The sequence below is a fragment of the Hyaena hyaena genome, unplaced genomic scaffold (assembly GCF_003009895.1).
Source record: "Hyaena hyaena isolate Hyena2069 unplaced genomic scaffold, ASM300989v1 scaffold_144, whole genome shotgun sequence".
In the NCBI taxonomy this organism is placed as follows: domain Eukaryota; kingdom Metazoa; phylum Chordata; class Mammalia; order Carnivora; family Hyaenidae; genus Hyaena; species Hyaena hyaena.
The window spans coordinates 1776104-1796132 of NW_024080776.1; the positions used below are offsets into that span (position 1 = coordinate 1776104).

Consider the following 20029-nt stretch of genomic DNA (forward strand, 5'->3'; position numbering starts at 1 on the left):
GAAGACCCGCCTTCTGTGCCGTGAAAGACCAATGGGTGAAGGCGACGGTTGCGACGGTTGGGTTTTGAAGGAGCCAATGAGTGCTCAGAGCGGAGAGTTTAAGGAGCAGAGGCCAGCACCGCAGAGGCCGGTCTGGGATCGGAACCTAGTCGGAGCTGAAGGTAAGGGGCGGCTGGGTCGAGCTGGGGTGGGTCTGCAGCCCGGGCCGTGAGGCCCTGACGGGCTGGGGCCGGGTTGGTCCTGAGTGTGTAGCTGGCGGTCCCAGGCAGAGCACGGTGGCCTCTTCCTCAGGGCTCGGCCGGCACCCACTCCAAGGACCCCTCCCCCTGCGGACGCTCCCATGGCGCAGTTCGTGTTCGAGAGTGACCTGCACTCGTTGCTGCAGCTGGATGCACCCATCCCCAATGCACCCCCTGCGCGCTGGCAGCGCAAAGCTAAGGAAGCTGCGGGACCGGCCCCCTCACCCATGAGGGCCGCCAACCGATCCCACAGCGCGGGCAGGACCCCAAGCCGAACTCCCGGTCAGTGAGTGCGGCGGGACGCGGGGAGGAAGAGTGGAAGGCTGAGGGCGGCCTTCAGGCCTCCTCCCCCAGGAACCTGCTCAGACTCCGGCTTCCCTCCCCCCGCCCCAGGCAAATCTAGCTCCAAGGCACAGACCACTCCCAGCAAACCTGGTGGTGACCGCTATATCCCCCATCGCAGCGCTTCCCAGATGGAAGTGGCCAGTTTCCTCCTGAGCAAGGAGAACCAGCCTGAAAATAGCCAGACGCCCACCAAGAAGGTATGTAGCCCAGAGTGGCTTAACAGACCCGTCTGTGTACTTTGGATCATGCCGTCCTGCCTCACCACCACCCTTTGTGCCAGGAACATCAGAAAGCCTGGGCTTTGAACCTGAATGGCTTTGATGTGGAGGAAGCCAAGATCCTTCGCCTCAGTGGAAAACCACAAAATGCCCCAGAGGGTAAGACCTGAAGTCCTGCGTTCTTGGAGGGAGGGCCCATTCCCAGAGCTGAGGAGAGATGCCTGGCTGCTCTTCCCACCTAAGATTGAGGGGAGGGGAGGTGCTTATCTGGCCTTCCTGGCCAGGAGCAGGGGGAGGAGGGTCAAGAGCTACTCGGTTGCCACAGGTTACCAGAACAGACTGAAAGTGCTTTATAGCCAGAAGGCCACGCCTGGCTCCAGCCGGAAGACCTGCCGCTACATTCCTTCCCTGCCAGACCGAATCTTGGACGCCCCCGAAATCCGGAATGACTACTGTAAGTGTAGCTTTCTCTTTGCCCATTGGATGGAGGAAGAGGGCCTGGGTACCAGGCAGACAAGGAGGCTCATGCCCCTCCCTTCCCTGCTCTGGCAGACCTGAACCTCGTGGACTGGAGCTCTGCGAACGTACTGGCTGTGGCCTTGGACAACAGTGTGTACTTGTGGAGTGCTAGCTCTGGTGACATCTTGCAGCTGCTGCAAATGGAGCAGCCTGGGGACTATGTATCTTCTGTGGCCTGGATCAAAGAGGGCAATTACCTAGCCGTGGGCACCAGCAATGCCGAGGTGCAGGTGAGACGCCCTGCGCTGCACTTCTGTTGTGCCCAGACCCCGGGATGGAGGGCCCCCTCCAGCAGGAGGAAGATAATGGCAAGTTGCAATCTCTGATCCTAGCAGCCTTCTCTCTCCAGCTATGGGATGTGCAGCAGCAGAAGCGGCTTCGAAACATGACCAGTCATTCTGCCCGAGTGGGCTCCCTGTGCTGGAACAGCTATATCCTGTCCAGGTCAGTGGTTTTAGCTAGTCTGTTGTAAAATGAGTGTGCAGTTTTGGCCAGCTCTGCCCAGATGTACGCCTCCACAGGGAAGCAGCTCCGTCCTGCTGCCACACCACCCGCTTCCCTTCTTCCCTCCTGCAGTGGCTCACGCTCTGGCCATATCCACCACCATGATGTTCGGGTAGCAGATCACCATGTGGCCACACTGACTGGCCACAGCCAGGAGGTGTGTGGGCTGCGCTGGGCCCCAGATGGACGGCATTTGGCCAGTGGTGGCAACGATAACTTGGTCAACGTGTGGCCTAGTGCTCCTGGAGAGGGTGGCTGGGTTCCCCTGCAAACATTCACCCAGCATCAAGGCGCTGTCAAGGTGAGTGAGAATGGCGCTGGGTTGGGTCCTCTGCTTACCCCCACGCAGAATCTGGGGACTATTACACGGAGATGGGACAGCAGGATTAGACAGGATTACCCTGTGACCCGTGTTTAGCTCTGGTATCTGCTGACCCCCTTTATCCTACCTAGGCTGTAGCTTGGTGTCCCTGGCAGTCCAACGTCCTGGCAACTGGAGGGGGTACCAGCGACCGACACATTCGCATCTGGAACGTCTGCTCTGGGGCCTGTCTGAGTGCTGTGGATGCTCAGTCCCAGGTAGTCTTTCACCTGTTCCAGCCCCTCCCTCCCAGAACTGTTCTCGCTCTGTGTGGTCTTCCGTGGGCAACCGTGTCCCTTCCAGTGGCTTCACCAACTCTGTACTCTGATTTCCAAAATTCTGACTCCGCTCTCCTTCATGATCTGCAGACTATACTTCTGGCTGTGGCTTAACTCTAACATCATGTCCTATAGGTGGCACCACCCTAATATGCCCTAAATTAAATTTGTCACTTCTTGTCTCCCTGAAACGTGTTTCTCCTCCTCTCATTGTTTGAGAGGGATAGAACGTACTCAGAAATCTGCAGTGCTTCCTAGAGTCTTTTATTCTCTTCACCTAGTCACCAAGACACATCATTTTTACCTCCAAATATCATTCACTTGTGTCCCTCCCCTCAGCCTCACTCTTCTTCCCCCTGGAGGTCCCCTGCACTGGCCTCTCAGCATTCTTTTCTTATCTCACACAGTCTGTCCTCTGCACTGGGTCTGGGTGGTCTGTGTTCTAAAACCCTGCAATAGCTCCCTGTCCCCTACAACACCTAATCCATATCTGTTAGAATGATATTTGAAGCCCTTGCTGGTGGGTCTCCCACCCACTCCAGGTTCCTCTCCTTCCACCCTCCTCTCCCCCATGCAGCCTTCATTCTAGGCTTTGGCTCTAGAGCCGCAGTTCAGATTTTGGCTCTGTCACCTTCCAAAGTTGCATGTGATCTTAGGCAACTCGCTGAACTTCCTTCTACTTGATTATCTGTAAAATGGATAACAATTTTAACTCTCAAAAAACTTTTGTAAGAACTGTGGTGATTCAAGTCTGAGTCTGTGGCACCTGGCAAGGTGCCTAACGCTCGAATGGACTTAGTCCTGATTTGAGTAGCATTGGTTCTGTTGTGCCCACATGCCATCCTCTCCCCACAGGTGTGCTCCATCCTCTGGTCTCCCCACTACAAGGAGCTCATCTCAGGCCACGGCTTTGCCCAGAACCAGTTGGTTATTTGGAAGTACCCAACCATGGCCAAGGTGGCTGAGCTTAAAGGTGGGTGCTAAGTGACAGGAGCCAGACACAAAAGGCTGCATATTGTATAATTGCTGAACTGTCCAGAAGAGGCAAATGCAAAGAAATAAAAACAGACTGGTGGTTGCTAGGGGCTATGGAGAGAAGGTGATGAGGACTTCCTTTATGGAGTGATAAAAGTGTTCCGGAATTATTGTTGTGATGGTTGCACAGCATACTACAAGCCAATTAATTTTATAGTATGTGAATTATTAATTATCTCAGAGATGTTAAAAAAAAAAAAAAAGCTAGGTGGCCCTCAGTATTGGAGGCTGTAGGTATGGCTCCATTCCTATGCTCTGCTCTTACTTTCTCCCTCCTCATGTCCCAGGTCACACTGCCCGGGTCCTAAGTCTGACCATGAGCCCAGATGGGGCCACAGTGGCATCAGCAGCCGCAGATGAGACCCTGAGGCTATGGCGCTGCTTTGAGTTGGACCCTGCACGGCGGCGGGAGCGGGAGAAGGCCAGTGCAGCCAAAAGCAGCCTCATCCACCAAGGCATCCGCTGAGGACCATGAACTCATCACTTCAGTTTTTTGTTCGTTTGTTGTTGTTTTTTTTTTTTATTTTTCTAATAAAGTCATATCTCCCTCTCTTCTCCTCGCATGACCTCTGTCCCAGCAGCCTTCCCAGAGCCCCCCCCCCCCCCCCCCTGCTGTCATCAAAGAGCCAGAACCAGCCCTCCTGTTTGCAGATGTAGGGCTGGTCCCTCTTTCATTCACACACGTGCACACACAGCCTCAGTGGTTTCCTCTGTCACTTTTAATAAAGACATAAGCGAGTGAGCAGCCTCCACAGGCTGTATTCCCAGGCCCCCCCCCCCCCCCCCCCCCCCCCCCCCCCCCCCCCCCCCCCCCCCCGACCTTTGGCCAAGAAGCTTCTGCTTCAGTGTGGGGTAGAGAAGGAGGGATCTTGGGTCCACAGTGACAGATTATTGCTGACCTCTTCAGTGTGAGGAAAAAGGCCACAAGACCCCGGTTGAGGGCCAGTCCTGAGTGCTCCTCTCCCAAGTTTAAGGCAGGGAGGGGGAAATAAGTGTCCAGCCCTTTCAGCCCCCAGCTCCAGAGTGGCAGAGGGCAATGAGACCACATCCTCGGAGCTGGCCAGGAGAAGCGGGTGAGGAACGGAAGCTGTGGTCCCTGTGTACCAGCTGTGGAGAGGGGAGGACCTGTCCCCTGCTGAGTCCTGACCACATAAGCCTTGGTCACAGGTGTAGGTGGGGAGAACAATGTCAGATGCTGCCCAAGGCACAGTCCTGAGGCACTTAGGTGGGCGCCTTGCTTGGCCGTGTTTCTCAGTTGGCCTTGACCTTGGCGGTACCTGGAGCTCCATTTTGCTGAAGTACGCGGGGCAGCCGCTTGCCTTTGGTGTAGGAGTGATACCAGAAGTTGGAGAACAGCACGAAGAAGATGGTACCGTACATCCAGATGAGGTGGATGATGACTGGGTACTGGTAGTAGCAGCTAGGCATGAAGTAGTACTGGGAGATGTGCAGGGAGACCAGGACGAACTGGATCTGGAATGGAGGGAGGCAAGGGTCAGAGGGAACAGTGAGAGGTGGCAGAGAAAAGACTGGAGTGCGGAGGGATAGGCTCAAAGGTGAGGCGGGCTGGATAAAGGTAGGATTCAGCCCAGCAGGTTGGGATGGTTATGGGCCAGGCCCCTCACCAGCTGGATGGCTGTCATGTGCTTTTTCCACCACAGGTAAGGCTGAGCCACAGGGCCGAGGGCAGACAGCCCGTAGTACAGGTACATGACGACATGCACAGAGGAGTTGATCATGGCGTGGAAGGAGCCCATTCCTCCTGTGAGGAGACAATGAACAAGGGCAGGAGAGTCGAGCTGCTGGTCCTCAGTGTGTGGCCCTCTTCCCCCAGTGGCCTTCACCACTCACCTGGGGCAATTTTTACCCCCCACCACCAGCTCCAAGGGAGCACCGAGTGGTGGAAGACATGGAGGAAAGTCACCTGGCCATCTTTTTTCCGGAGAATAAAGATTACCTGAGAAGAGTGGAGAAAGGAAAGGGGTTTCAGAGCCAGGGCCTCTCCTTTCTCCCCACAGGTTCTCACCTCTCCCAGAACCACTCACCGTGTCCATCAGTTCGATGAACTTGGAGAAGAGGAAGAGCCAGGCCACTCGAACCATCTGCAAGAAGTCAGGCAGCCTTAGGACCCCCCATGCTACTCCAAAAACTTCCCTAAACTGGGCCGAGAGCCCAGATCACACCCAAACTCCTACCACCAGGTTGCTTATAACCTACCCACCTACCCTTCTCCTGTCCCTACTTACCCTCAGTGCCTCCGGGTTGTTGGAATAGTCCACAGGATCGCAGCGCCAGGTGTATGTGCTCAGCCAGCCAGACATCAAGAACTAGGAAGGGGTGTGGATTAGACCACCAGAGTTCCACCCTGCCCAATCCCTCTTGCTATCTAGCTGAAGAAATGGATCGGAGCCTCTCTGGAAAGGAGATGCCATGCTCTGGCGACAAGGCCTGCCCCTTATCCTACCAGCAAGAATTAAAACCTAGACGTCCCAGGGGCCCACCTCATAGACAATGTAGAGGGAGAGTGCCACCAGTGAGAAGTTGTAGACAATCATGAAGCCCCGGAGCTGGAAGGGCTTCCGATTGGCCATGATGCGAGGCCCAAGTGAGAGAACGAAGTACACGTAGGTCAGGAGGATGGAGGTCATTAGCAGGGGGGACCCCATCAGCGGGTAGTCCTGGATCCGAGGATCTGTGGAATAAGGGTCGAGGAGTCAGGAAGGGTCACAGGGTCTCAAAGGGAACCCGTACACCAGGTGTACAGACGTGGCGTCAGGTCACAAAGTTGCCAAGGGATTCGTAGGGACTCTCCATTAGGAGACAGCCTTAGAACCAGGGATCCCAGGACAAGAGAGGGGAAGGGTAGACAGCATCTTACCTGCATACTTCATCATCTCCTGGTACAAGTTCACAACCGCCTCCATCCTGGCTAAGGATTCTGGGGAAGTATGGAGGGTGGGCGTCAGGGCTGATCGTGCCCCCATCCCACCCACCCTTGACCCACAGACAGGAAGCAGACCAGATGAGACAACTCCCGACACCTCCCTGCATAAAGGACAGAAGACTGACAGGAAGGAATTGCTGGGGATGGGTCAGCAGGGGCACCGCTTCCCGCACATCCCGCCTGCCTGCTGGGAAGGGCTGTTCCGGCCTCGGCTCCACACCTCACTCGCCTCCCCTCTCTGTCTGCTCCTGCACAGAGATCCTTACCACCGGTCCTCTCCTCCCCGCTTCCTGCGCAGGGCATCTCTCCATGTCTGGTCTCTTTCTGGAGAGTCTTACCTCTCCTCTCCAGAAGGACCGCTTCTCCCTTCCCTGTCAGTGTCCCACCTCTCCAGTTCTGGGTCTTTCTTTTTCCCCAGGGATCCTCCCCTTCAACCGATCCCGTCCACTTTCGGGATGCTGGTCTCCCGGAACGCTGGTTCCCTCCGGCCCCTTCCCCCTCTCCTCTGCCCTCCTGGGATCTCACCTCCAGCGTCTCTCGCAGCTCCCCGCTCCCCTCCTCTCCTGCACCCCTTCCTGCCTTTCCACTCTGGAGCCTTGGAGACTCAGGAGTCTTTGAGACTCCTGCCCTAGCGGCTCCACCTGTCTGACGAGATCTGGCAGAGCCCCGCCCTCCGCCCGCCCCCGCTGCACTGCGCATGGGGTGGAGGGTGGGTCCAGGCCACAGGTCAGGGCCTGGAGGAGCAGGACCCACCAGGATTGAGAAAGCCAAGTAAAGCATGGGACTCACCACCACCTACCCACCCTGGACAGCCGCATGAGCTAAGCTAAAGCTCTAGCTCAGTTTCGAGCCAGAAACCTGGCGGGGCTTCAGCCCAGCGCTAACCTTGGCCCAAAGAGAACTGCTGAAAACCCATGCCCAGCATCCTCTCCTAAAGGAGCCATAAATTCTCAGTTGGTCCTGCTTCAGAATGGGTGCGATCACCCTTCTCTCCCTGGGAGGGGCAGGGAAGCCAGTGGCATGTGAGGAGGTGGGGGAGTGGGGGAGGTCTAAGGAATCTTCCCCTCCTTTAGGGAGGGTCCCAGTGAGCTAGGCCCTCTCCCCCTCACAGAACCTGAAGGAATGCCGGGGGAGGGCGCACTGGGACACAAAAGCCTCGGCCCGGACCCAAGAGAGCCTGGGATGCCGGGGCTGTCCCGGAGGGAGGAGGCATGCCCCAGGCGGCCAGGGCAGCAGATGCTCCGCCAGCTGCCTGCACGCCAGTCTGCCAGGTTCCCTCCATCCAGACACCAACCTGTGCAGGCACTAAGTGAAAAATACACCTTCTGACACGTCCACCGGGGCTGCACCTGTGCCCCTCCCATACTCACGGGGCACACCTCTCGCAGATGCTCCCCCAGCCTCCGCCACGATCCCCCCCCCGGCTGCCCCCACCACCGTCAGGCCCCAAGTCCTCCTGCACACACAGAGCAGCCTCTCGCATGCCTCTCCCCACCACCACCGAGAGGCTGGCCCGCTGCTAGAACACATGTGTACACACGGAGCCCACACACCTGCTGGCGACAACCACCCTCCTCTGACACGCCACCCAAATAAGCCTCCATGGACTTTGACATGCAGTTCCTGATACTCAGACCTGCTCCGAACTCCAGTCACACTGGTAACTCACTCAGAACACTCACACAGCCTCCTTCGATGGTCCTGCATCACCATGTGCAAATGGCCCACACGCAGGTTTACTCACACGTCCGTGAGTCACAGATACGTGTGGTCACAGGCATAAACTCGGACACTCCACTTAGAGGCGAATGAACACAAAACCACCCACACCACATGCAGACACACACCTGCCCTGGGTCATGCATGCAGATCTCTTTTCATGGATGACAATCGTCATTCATTCATTCACGGCCAGATTTGGTTGGGCCGCTGCCTCCTCTGTGGCAGGGCCTACCTGACAGGGGCCTGTTGCTCAGGCACACAGTTCCTCCCTGACCCATGTGAGTTTGCCAGCTGGTTATCTCTCCCGCTCCCTCTCAACCACCACTCAAGTTCACCCCCCACAAACACTCATGCGCCCTGGAGGCCAGGAGTGGCTTGAGGCTCTGGAGAGGACCTCTCCCCAAGCTGGAGAAACACTGGGTGTGTCCCCGTAGAGGAACTCAGTTGGGTGCTTCCTTCCTTTAAGATGGATGGAAGGGAAAAGGAGACAGGCAAAGGAAGGGGGAGGGGAGGAGAGAAGAGAAGAGCAGGGAGCCAAGGAGAGGGAGGGTGAGAGGCGGACAGGGACAGACCCAGAGGTGGTGGAAGGAATAGGTTTGAGCAAATGGGGGCCGGGATCGGAGGGAGGCTGCCAGCCAGGCCCGGCCCCAGAGAGCTGGGACCTCCCACCCACGGTCCCCGGGAACAGCCTCGCCCACAGTCTGGGCAGGGCAGGGCAGGGCAGGGCAGGGCCAACTAGGCAGGGTGCCCGGGCACGTGGGCAGTCCGCCCGTGGAAGGTCCAGACTCACCAGTGGGGGGCCAGGCGGGCAGGAGTGGAGGGTTTGGAGGGAGCAGGGCCAGAGAGATGTCCCCAGGGCCAGCCTGCCTGCCACTTCCTCATCTGCTGGGCCGACTTTCTGTCACCAGAGGGGGACGGGGCGGGCCGGGCGGGGGGCGCCTGCTGATTGGCCCCGACTGGGCTCGGCCCGAGGGGCGGGCGCAGGGGCGGGCCGCCAGACTCCGGGGCAGGAAGCACGCCCAGCCCAGACTCCCCACCCCTTCCCTCGGCATCTCGCTGCTCGCCTCCATCAGGTCGCCTTGGGCCGGCCCTGGCCCGCCAGAGGTGCACCTTGCTTCTTCTCGACACTCAGTCTCGTTGTGGGCCCTCTGGTGACTGTCCGCCCACGCGACCAACACATCTTCTGTTTGTGGCAGGCCCACCCAGCTTAAGACCCTGCGGGAAGTTCCAGGTCGAAGCAGCCCTTTCCCCCAGAGTTTTCCCTCCAGAGGGTGATGGGCGGGCTGGGCGGTCGGCAGCGTGTGTGCTATGGGCTGACCTGGGGTAGCAGGGAAGTCTCAGCCGGAGGGAGCAGCTGCGCAAAGAAGCCTTCCCTGCGAGCCCATAAACTTGGATGAACCCTAGCATTAGAACTGCTTGGAGGTGGGAGATTACAAACGGCCCCGAGGGCGCCCGAGGCGGGAAGAGTGAATCACTGGATAAACTGGCCTTGAAGGTAGTGAAAGGGGCTGGGGGTGGGGGGGAGGAAGTGAAGCCAGCTGTGGCTGAAATGCGGTAGGGCTTGAAGGCCGACCGGGGGGGGGGGGGGGGGGGGGGGGGGGGGGGGGGGGGGGGGGGGGGGGGGGGGCATTTTGGTTGTATTCTGGAAGTAGAGGAGAAACAGCAAAGACTTCTGAGGAGGCTGCAATGAGGCTGTAATATCAAATATTTATTGACCACCTACCATGTGTGAGATGGTGGTAAGTATTGGTGACACATCAGTGAACCAGGTAGATGCTGTCCCTGCATGGGGTTTGGGTTTGCCTCTAGCTGAGTCATTTCACTCTGGCACCAGGGTGATAAGGCTATTGAGACCGTTCAAGTGAGAAAGAACAGCCTGACCCAGGAAGGTTTGGAAACTGATGGGATAGGAGAGGCAAACCCTGGAGATGTCCCCAAGGCAGGTGCGCTCTCTCTCTCTCTCTCTATATGTACTTAGCTGTTCGGCGGGCTTCCTGCACTCTCCCCCCCCCAGATCCACACACTCACCACTTAACTGAACTGGGGTGAGGGCTAAGTTTTAGCAAAATGAAATCTGTATCTCTGGCAGCCCCTGGAGCAGTGCTTTGCATATAGTGACCCAATAACTGCTTGTCAGATTGGATGGTATAAATGTGGACAGGAAGGGAATTCAGAAGAGACAGTGGTTTGGCAGAAACAATATGGGCGTAAATGGTGGAATGTCTCGGCGGAAGTTTAGTCTTAGAGGTAAGAGATCAGAGCCAAAGTACAGCTATGATCCAGCCCATTAGTAGCTACCCTTGAAAGGAAATAGCAGAAGGACTCGAAAGGCTCAAATTTCCCAGTGTTGTTACTTTAAGGCCCCCCTGATCTGGCCGCCTCTCCCACTCTACCTGTGTCCTTCTCCTGGGCCACCTCCTGTGCTTTACCTTCCCCAAGGATGCCAGCATCTCTCACACACACCTCCACCACTCCAAGTCTGGCCCCTAGCTCAATACAAGGTATAAACAGGGGCGCCTGGGTGGCTCAGTTGGTTAAGCATCTGACTTTTGCTCAGGTCATGATCTCAAGGTTCGTGAGTTTGAGCACCACATTGGTCTCTGTGCTGAAAGCTCAGAGCTTGGAGCCTGCCTTGGGCTCTGTGTCTCCCTCTCTCTGTGCCCCTCCTCTCTCTCTGTCTCTCAGAAATAAACATTAAAAAATAAACAAAAAATTTAAAAAAAAACAACAACAAGGTATAAAGAACTCTCCCGAGGTAGTAAATCGCTCCATCCCTTGTTGAAAGCCTAATGTATGCCAGGTATATTTTAGAGGCTTTGGGGTCGCACCTGACTCCACAGTCCCAAGTTTAAACCTTCCAGGGAGTACACACGTAACCTTCTGCAAGTGGCTGAACCTCTGTGAAATGGGAGCCACAGTGCCTACCTCATGTGGCGAAGATTGAAGGAGCAAGGACACGTTAAGCACTTAGCATTGTTTCTGTTCTCAACGTTTCGGAGACAGGGTGGGAGGTAACTAGCACATCAAGAATACACCAGAATAGGGGCGCCTGGGTAGCTCAGTTGGTTAAGCGTCTGACTTCGGCTCAGGTCATGATCTCACGGTTCGTGGGTTTGAGCCCCACGTTGGGCTCTGTGCTGACAGCCAGCTTAGAGCCTGGAGCCTGTCTTCAGATTCTGTATCTTCCTCTCTCTCTGAATCTCCCTTGTTCATGCTGTCTCTCTCTCTCTCTCTCTCTCTCAGAAATAAATAAAACATTTAAAAAAATAATTTAAAAAAAAAGAATACACCAGAATAGGGGCACCTGGGTGGCTCAGTCGGTTAAGCATCCAACTCTTGATCCTGGCTCAGGTCATTATCTCACGGTTCATGAGTTCAAGCCCCGTGTCAGGCTTATGCTTATGCTTAGGCTTCTGTCTCTTTCTCCCTACCCCCTCACCTGCTTGTGCGTGCGCTCTCTCTCTCTCTCTCTCTCTCTCTCTCTCTCAAAATAAATGAGATTAAAACAAAAAAAGACGGAGCACCTGGGTGGCTTAGTCGGTGAAGCATCAGACTTTGGCTCAGGTCATGATCTCATGGTTCATGAGTGTGAGCCCCACATTGGGCTCTTTGCATGCAGCCCACTTTAGATCTTCTGTCCCCCCCCCACCCCTCTCTCTGGGGCTCCCCTGCTCACACTCCCTCAAAAATAAAATAATAAAACAAAAGCATTTAAAAAAAGAATACACCAATGTTGATAACCAATATATCAATCTTGTATGAAGATTCACAAGCATTTGTGTAACCAGTATTTCCTAAATGCTTACTATGTGCACACATTGTTCTGAGAGTACTACTGGAGGGGGTTTGGATTCAATGTGTATCTAGAGATGACGTAGAAACTAACCAAGCAGATTATGAGGGATGATGTAACAGTCCCAGAGGTGAAACGTAGCAGAGACCGGGAACTACAACTGCCATTTATTCACTTGTGGTGAATGTCCACGGCAAGCCCCCAGTCAGTGTGGATGGACTAAGTGATGTCGCACCAAGACTGCCGTGGCTCAGTCCCCATCCTGGTCCTGGGAGAAAGCATCTTCAAATAGCTGAGAGAGACCACCTAGCCCCAAGTCCTACCAAATGGCTTCTCCACGGCCCTGGGTTTCCTGCAAAATATTCGCGGTCTAGAGGAGAAGATAGATGTCTGCGTTACCAATTATAGTAGCATGTGGCGAGTGTTCCCACAGAGATAAACCCAGAGGGTTATGAAAGCACGAGGAGGGGCACCTTACCCCAGGGTGGGGGTGAGTTCCTAAAGGCTTCACAGAAATGACGCCGAAGCTGAGCCTTAAAGGACACTTTCGAAAGCAAGGAAATTCATTGCCGGCAGAGGGAAGCAAGTGTGTGAAGGCATAGAAGCAGGAGATATGGTGGGTTTGGGAGCTCCAGGTGGTTTGGTGTGGCTCAAGCTCAGAGGGCATAGAGGTAAGGGCAGGAGTTGGTTGATAAAGAGCCCTGTATGCCAGGGTAAGAAGTTTGGATTTTGTTGTGTGTGTGTTTTTCAGTGCTGGCTGCACACTAGCTATCATCTGGGGACGCCTGGGTGGCTCAGTTGGTGGAGTGGCCAACTCCGGCTCAGGTCACAATCTTACAGTTCGTGGGTTCGAGCCCTGCAACGGCTCTATGCTGACAGCTCAGAGCCTGGAGCCTGTTTCAGATTCTGTGTCTCCCTCTCTCTCTGACCCTCCCCCACTCCTGCTTTGTCTCTCTCTCAAAATTAAATAAACATTAAAAAAAATTAAAGTATCAGTGTCTGGCTCGCACCTTCTAATGGCTCTTTTTAATGGGAAGAGGCTTGAGCACATTTCCGTGCTGTGTGGAAAAAGATCCAGCATCCACATGGAGGGATTAGCCTTTGGCTAAGGGAACACCTCACAGATGGACACATCAGGGGACTCTCAGGGGACTCTCAGGGGACTGGGAGAGAAGGAGGTTGTTTGGGGCCTGCAGAGAAGCTGGATGGAAGGATACCAGCATGAGGGGCAGGCTGATAAACTGGAGAAAACTGAAGGGGTCCGGGAACTCAGACTTGATAAGGATGAAGGCCAGGTGGTGGGGAGGGGGAGTGGGGGAGGAATACCCAGTGGAGCAGCTATAATTCCCCCTCCTTCAGGCAGCCTCCCTGACTAATCGGAAGTGAGGTGCCTCCCCCCACCCTAGGGTGGCACACTGTCTGACTCACTCCTCACTCACTGCTCTCTCAGGGGCCCTTCTCTATCCTCATTCCCCAGAAGATACACCACCGATGTACTTTCCGCAGGGTTCAATCTGAAACCCCCCCTCTGTCTGGACGCTAACAACTCTGTACCCTGGATTATCTGAGGCTTTACATGTTTCAACAGAAAAATGCAGAGGAAATGGGGTCAAAGAAGCAGGAATGGCAATGAGGAACAAATGTGTGTGTGGGTGGGCAAGCAGGTGGAGCAGAGGCGAGGACAGAGCACGGGGACACGGGGAATCGGTTAAAGACCATAGGAACTGAGGGTCTACAGGCTAACAGACGCCAGGAGTGGCAGGTAGAGATGGAAGCAGTCTCCTGGGGGCTGTGACAGCCTTTGCCCTTCCCCATCCTGTAAAGGACAAAGGGCACTTTCTACACAGTCACCACACAGAGGAGTTGGGGGGAGGGCTGAGTCTGTGAGGACCGCGGAGTGAACAGAGGTTGAAGGGTTTGTCAGTTAATCATTCTGCATATCCCTGGGCGCTCACCACCCAGTTAACTGTCCTCCGCTTCAGGCTGGGACCTTGGCTGAAGGGACCCAGGCTGGAAAGACATCAGCTGGCAGAAGAGGAGGCATGCACACACCCATCACAACTGTCACGGGGAGCCAAAGTCTACACGCCGTGGGCAGCATTCAGGGTTCGCCCAACAGAACCAAAGACACTCAGGTAGCAGGGGGAGAAGGCTGTGATGGAACTGGCAGAAAAGGCTCTGGAGGGAGAAAGGGGGAGATGTGGGTTAGGGGGCAAGCCAGGGGAGGTTAGCAGGACAGAGGAAGGAGAGTTAGCCAGCTCTGGAAGGTGTGTGAGAAGGGCAGAACGGGGAGACAACACAGCTTATGATTCAATCCTTCTTCTGGCAAGAACAGGGCCAGCTGCTTTCCATATACTCTCATGGTTCAGTTGTGTAAGACTCAAACAGTAGGTGACTACTATTATCACGGCTTCGTGGATGAAAAGAATAGAGTCAGAAAGGGTGATGGAGTCTTCTCAAGGCCACATGGCAAGTAAGGGAGAAGCAACACGGGTGTTCCAGGCTGAGGGAAAACTGTGGACAAAGGGACGGAAGTAGGACCGTGCAGGACAGTAGAGAATTACTACTACACCTGATTCTATACTTGGCCAAAGGATATGCTGAATAAGAGGCTTCACATGCAAGAAGGTTAAAAAGTAGGCTAGCCCCAAATCATGAAGTGGTCTGAATGAAAGCATGAGGAGTTTCGTTTGTATTGGGGTGTCCCTGAGGATTCTTAAGAAACGGGTTGGTATGATCCCCATTGGTCTTCACAAAGACAAACCTGGAGATGGTAAGATATAAAACATCAGGAGAAGAGGAAAGGAAGGGAGGCCAGCTGGGAGAGCAGCCCTGGCGCACAGGTATGACACCCAGGGCCGGACCTCAAGCAAGGGGAGTGAGCAGGGAGAGGAGAAAGAGCAGAGAGAGACCCAGAATTGACAGTAAGATAGTCGTGCAGCATAACTCAGGTGGAGGAGGGGGAAGGGAATGGACCCTTTGGGGACATCTGGATTGTGAAGGAGGATGACACACTGCACAATCTTTTTTTTTTCTTAAATAGTTTAGTTTATTGTCAAGTTGGTTTCCATATAACACCCAGTGCTCATCCCACAAGTGCCCTCCTCCATCCCCATCCCACCCCTTCTCCCTTCCCCTCCCCCCCACCCCCATCAGCCCTCAGTTTGTTTTTGACATTCAAGAGTCTCTCATGGTTTGCCTCCCTCCCTCTCCCCAACTATTTTTCCCCTTCTTCTCCCCCACGGTCCTCCGTTAAGTTCCTCCTAATCCTCCTATACGTGCAAACATNTTTGTTCTTTTCTTTCAATATTATGTTGGCTATTCTGGGTCTTTTGCCTTTCCATATAAACTTTATTTCTTTTTTTTTCTTTCATAGTTTATTGTCAAGTTGGAGTCCATACAAAACCCAGTGCTCATCCCAACCAGTGCCCCCCTCGATGCCCATCATCTCCCTCTCTCCCCCCACCCCATCAGCCCTCAGTTTGTTTTCAGTATTCAAGAGTCTCTCATGGTTTGCCTCCCTTCCTCTCCCCAACTATTTTCCCCTTCTCCTCCCCCATGGTCCTCCGTTAAGTTCCTCCTAATCCTCCTATACGTGCAAACATATGATATTTGTCCTTCTCTGCCTGACTTATTTTGCTCAGCATAACACCCTCAAGTTCCATCCATGTACACTGCACAACCGTAAACACAATTCTGTAAGTTTAGAAGAACGGATGGGGCTTGAGGCCAAAAAAAAAAAAAAAAAATCCAAAGGTTCTCTGAAATCACACAAAGTGGACTGTGGGGGCTCAGACACTCCCCACCCCCTTGCTTTCATTTCCTTTAGCGAATCCCTGCCCCACTTCATTGGCCTGTTAATCGTGTTCTCCCCACTGCCCCCAATCCAAGCTCCTCATGGCACGGAATCCTGGCAAGAATAATCAGAGTGCCTGTGTGAGATGAGCCCCTACTGTTGCCAAGTGGAGAAACACAGAGACAGGGAGCCTCGGACATCGGACCCCTGAGCCCACCTGCGGCCAGTCACCCTTCAACTTCCCATCCACGTAACCCAGATACAATTGGGGCCCCGTTCCTTTGTTTTCGGTTAGGCTAGGTTAATTGTAATGTGCTGTAACCAAAGCAGTCTAACAGGCCATGATGCAATAAAAATGAAATTCCTCAGGAGAGAGTAAGGGAAGAGAGCAGGAGTTTGCATTTGAGTGCTGACTCTACCTGAACAGCCTTTTATGCCCATCTGAGAAGTTTGGACTTCACCCTGTAGAAGAGCAAGAACTACTTAAAGGTTTAACTTTAATTTTAAATATGTTCCGTTGCAGGTACCCTTTTGAGGTCTGTGCTGTAATCTCATCTCGCAGAGGTGGAAACTGAGGTTCTTGGAAGTGAAGTAATTTGCCTAAGGTCACACGACGGATATGTCCCCGTCAGGTATAATTTAAGGACGGTCAAGCGTACCAGGAAGGAAGTGGTAAAGACGACAGGAGTAGGGGACACTAGAAGGATCGGTTATTCACTGCATGAACAAAGGAGCCTGGAGCAGGAAAAAGAGAGGGCAGGGATTCCAAGGAGAGGGCAGGGATGTGTGAGGCGTGAGACAGCACCCAAGTGTCTCCCAGGTCAAGGCTCCGGCAGAGGCACTCGGAGCGTAGCGGCAAGAACAGTGGAGGTGCCGGGACAAAACAAGGCCGCGGGACTGGTGGGGAGTGTGAAGAGAAGCGAGCACGAGCTCTGGACTGTGAGGCGCGGGGGGTGACCACAGCAGCCTGCGTGACAACTGAGCACGGACTAGTGAGCACGGACCTAGTCCGCGTGGACCGGTGAGGAGGGAACTCAACACACCGCCCAGAGACATCTAGGAGAGGAGTGGGGCCCCGGCGAGGGACTGACTGCACGTCGGCAGACTGCGGACTGAGTCTGCAGCTGGTCTGGACAGGGAAGACATGCAGTTTATTTTATTTTTTTAATTTATTTATTTTAACGTTTTATTTATTTCTGAGAGAGAAAGAGAGACAGCGTGAGCAGGGGAGGGTCAGAGAGAGAGGGAGACACAGATTCTGAAACAGGCTCCAGGCTCTGAGCTGGCTGTCAGCACAGAGCCCAACGAAGGGCTCAAACCCACGAACCATGAGATCATGACCTGAGCTGAAGTCAGACGCTTAACCGACTGAGCCACCCAGGCGCCCCAGACATGCAGTTTAGAAGGGAGGACACGGACCATTTCAGGTGAGGGAGCTTGTCATTTGGTCACAAATCAAAATGACACACCTAAAGGGTCAAACTGGGCTTTAATGGGAGAGTATCGGTGTCAAAGAAGCGGGAGAAAGAAAAGTCACAAAAAATGAATTCAAAAACGACCTAGCACACCAGCTAAACCAACGTAAAACCATTTCCAGCAGGTGAGATGAGCATGCAGGATCTCTCAGGAGGCAGAGCTACTGAGGGCAGGCTTGAAGAGAGCCCAGACAAGGTGCAGAGGAGGGAGAAGCTGTGTCCTCACAAAGGGACTCATGAATCACTGGTTTAAGCAGCAATTATGGACATGAGAGTTCTAGACACTACCCTGAGGATAGTGAATATTTATTGCGCTTCTATTGTCAGGCACTATTCTGAGCACTTTGTATGTATTGGCCTATTTAAACACCACAACTCTACAATACAGCCACTAATAGGATCATCCCCAGGAATAAGGAAGCTGAGGCACAGAGAGGTAAATTAACTTGCCCAAGGCCACACAGCTAGTAAGTCGCACAGCATCCAGGCAGTCTAAACCTGTTCTTTTATTTTTTTGTTTATTTCTTATTTTGAGAGACTGCAAGTGGGGGAGGGGCAGAGCGAGGGGGAGAGAGAATTCCAAGCAGCTTGCACGCCATCAGTGCAGAGTCCCACATGAGGCCGGAGCCCATGAACCGTGAGGTCATTACTTTGAGCCAAAATCAAGAGTCGGACACTTAATCAACGGAGTCACCAAGGTGTCCCTGAACCTGATCTTTTAACCAAAATGCTACATTATACTATCTCTCCAAAGTCAACTAAATCATCATGATAATAGCAGTGGCTCCTATTTATAGTGTTCATGATGGGTCGGATGCTATAGTGCGCCAGACACACATTTCATGCCAAAGATCACACAGCTATCAGGGAGAAGAACTGGAATTCAAGTGCTGACAGGTCAGTCTGCTTGACCTTGGGGGACAATAAAGAGCATGAAAGAGGAGGTAACTGACCTTACTTAGTTGGGAGTGGCACTGACTTGTGCACACACTGGGTTGTCAGGAAGCTTCACAGAGGAGTGGCTCATAGGGTGAATTTTGAAAGATGATTGGGTATTCATCAGACAGAATGATGGGGCAAAGTGTTACTTGCAGAGGAAACGGTGGGAATAAAGGAATGGAGGCCAGGAAGAGTTGGTTACTTTCAGGAAATCTCCAGCAGCTTGTACGGCTTGGGAATAGAGTGGGTGGCAGGACAAGATATAAAATAAGTCAGGAGAAGCAGTCAGAGAGCTAGACCACATAGAATCTTACTTGCCTTTCCAGGAAATTTGAGCTGCTTTTTCAAACTTTTCCAAGGAAGTAAATGTAATGACAAAAAAAGAAAAGGAAAAGGAAGGAAGGAAGGAAGGAAGGAAGGAAGGAAGGAAGGAAGGAAGGAAGGAAGAGAAAGAAAGAAAGAAAGAAAGAAAGAAAAAGAAAGAAAGAAAGAAAGAAAGAAAGAAAGAAAGAAAGAAAGAGAAAGAAAGAAAGAAAGAAAGAAAGAAAGAAAGAAAGAAAGAAAGAAAGAAAGAAAGAGAAAGAAAGTTCCCAGGAAATTTGGCAGCTCACTGAGTCCCTTCAGAGTAGGAATTCCTTGAAGTCTATTTTCTCTTAATAATGCATACATAGTAATTTTGTGCCCCCTGTTTAAATTACCCCCAGGAAAAGGAGTGTTCCAGGATGATTTGATCCTGGTACTTTCAGTATGCCTTGGCACACTGCCCTGCCAACCTGCCAGCTATATAGACTGCAGTTTGAAAAACACAAGGAGGGAGCTATCAAAAGAATTTTCATCAAAGGGAGCAATGTGATCAGATCAGCAGTTTACCTGGGAGCCCAGGGAAAATGCAACATAGAAGATGGGTTGGAGTGGGAGACAAGGTGTCTGAACACTTTTGGGGAAAGAGGCCTAGAATGCAGGGCAGGATGAACAGAGAGCGGGGAGCCAGAATGGACAGGATTTGGTACCTGACTGGGTCGTAGGGGGCTGAGGCACAGAGAAAGAATGGTTTAGGATGGCTTTGAGAGACTTGGCTTAGGTCACACCCAGAAAATGGGGGGAAAAAAAAAACAGGTTCAGAGGGAAGGAAGACTAGACTTGAACATGCAGCATCTGAGGTACCTATAGGTCCTGGGGCAGAGAGCTGTGAGCTGAAAATAAAACTTAATTTGAGTTAAGTACAGAAAAAGTAGTGGTCACAGAGACAGCAGGCAAAGTAAAAAGCAGGCGGAGAGACAGAAGGCCAAAAGCTGCAGAGAAGAAACGGTCAGAGAAGTCAGGTGGGGACAAAGAGATGAATGGTCAGCACTGTCAAACGCCATGGAGATGAAGTCAGATGAGCATTGAAAATAATGCTGGATTTAGCCATTTAGGTCAACAGTGATGTCTGAAGAGTAGTTCCAGAGGAGTGGTAGAGGGAAGGGGAGGGGTGGAGGAAGAGGCAGTGATTGCAGGCCCTGCATTTCAAGAGCGTGGCTGTGAGTCAGAGAGTAGGCATGTGAGGTCAAGGAGTAACATGGAAAAGACAGTAAAAGGACACTAACGGGGGCCATGAAAATGAGAATAGCCCAGAGAAAGTAGTAAAAAAACAAACACACAGGTAGTGTGCGTGCAGGGGTGCGGGCAAGAGAAGACCGAAGACAGGAGATTGGAGTGAGAACAAGGGAAGGTGGTGGGGCAGCAGAGGGCAGGTGGGGAGGGGAGCAGCCCAGGCTCTCATCCGGGCTTGATTGATTCAGCAGGACAGGCTATCATCCCATGGAAAATGTCATTTACTGCTTTCACTGGAAGAGTCTTTCTGGTACACAAATCTCCAGGG

The 20029-nt window shown here is 53.2% G+C and overlaps 2 protein-coding genes across 2 annotated transcripts; one reads left to right on the forward strand and one right to left on the reverse strand.

The window, feature by feature from the left end:
- Positions 1–91: 91 nt before the first annotated feature.
- On the forward strand, positions 92–4051 carry CDC20 (cell division cycle 20). The gene is made up of 11 exons (XM_039238669.1): positions 92–161; positions 292–521; positions 633–781; positions 865–961; positions 1128–1256; positions 1355–1551; positions 1671–1765; positions 1898–2126; positions 2279–2404; positions 3320–3437; positions 3787–4051. Exons 2-11 carry the CDS (start codon positions 341–343, stop codon positions 3963–3965), a joined length of 1500 nt encoding a protein of 499 aa, XP_039094600.1. The 5' UTR covers positions 92–161; positions 292–340; the 3' UTR covers positions 3966–4051.
- A 149-nt stretch (positions 4052–4200) lies between these two features.
- On the reverse strand, positions 4201–9054 carry ELOVL1 (ELOVL fatty acid elongase 1). Its single transcript, XM_039238670.1, has 8 exons — positions 8956–9054; positions 6378–6437; positions 6001–6191; positions 5746–5826; positions 5545–5601; positions 5351–5456; positions 5125–5261; positions 4201–4972 (listed from the first exon to the last, which is right to left on the reverse strand). The coding sequence occupies exons 2-8, from the start codon at positions 6421–6423 to the stop codon at positions 4751–4753; spliced, it is 840 nt and encodes a 279-aa protein (XP_039094601.1). The 5' UTR covers positions 6424–6437; positions 8956–9054; the 3' UTR covers positions 4201–4750.
- Between the last annotated feature and the right edge of the window lie 10975 nt (positions 9055–20029).

Bases quoted from the DNA above. Each gene is read 5' to 3' on its own strand.
- CDC20 (XM_039238669.1), top strand. From the start codon at position 341: ATGGCGCAGTTCGTGTTCGAGAGTGACCTGCACTCGTTGCTGCAGCTG. The intron at 1,766-1,897 runs GTCAGTGGTTTT...TCCCTCCTGCAG, and splicing joins AACAGCTATATCCTGTCCAG to TGGCTCACGCTCTGGCCATA. The intron at 2,127-2,278 runs GTGAGTGAGAAT...TATCCTACCTAG, and splicing joins AGCATCAAGGCGCTGTCAAG to GCTGTAGCTTGGTGTCCCTG.
- ELOVL1 (XM_039238670.1), bottom strand. From the start codon at position 6,423: ATGGAGGCGGTTGTGAACTTGTACCAGGAGATGATGAAGTATGCAG. The intron at 6,192-6,377 runs GTAAGATGCTGT...CTTATTCCACAG, and splicing joins GGAGATGATGAAGTATGCAG to ATCCTCGGATCCAGGACTAC. The intron at 4,973-5,124 runs GTGAGGGGCCTG...CCTCCATTCCAG, and splicing joins ACATGACAGCCATCCAGCTG to ATCCAGTTCGTCCTGGTCTC.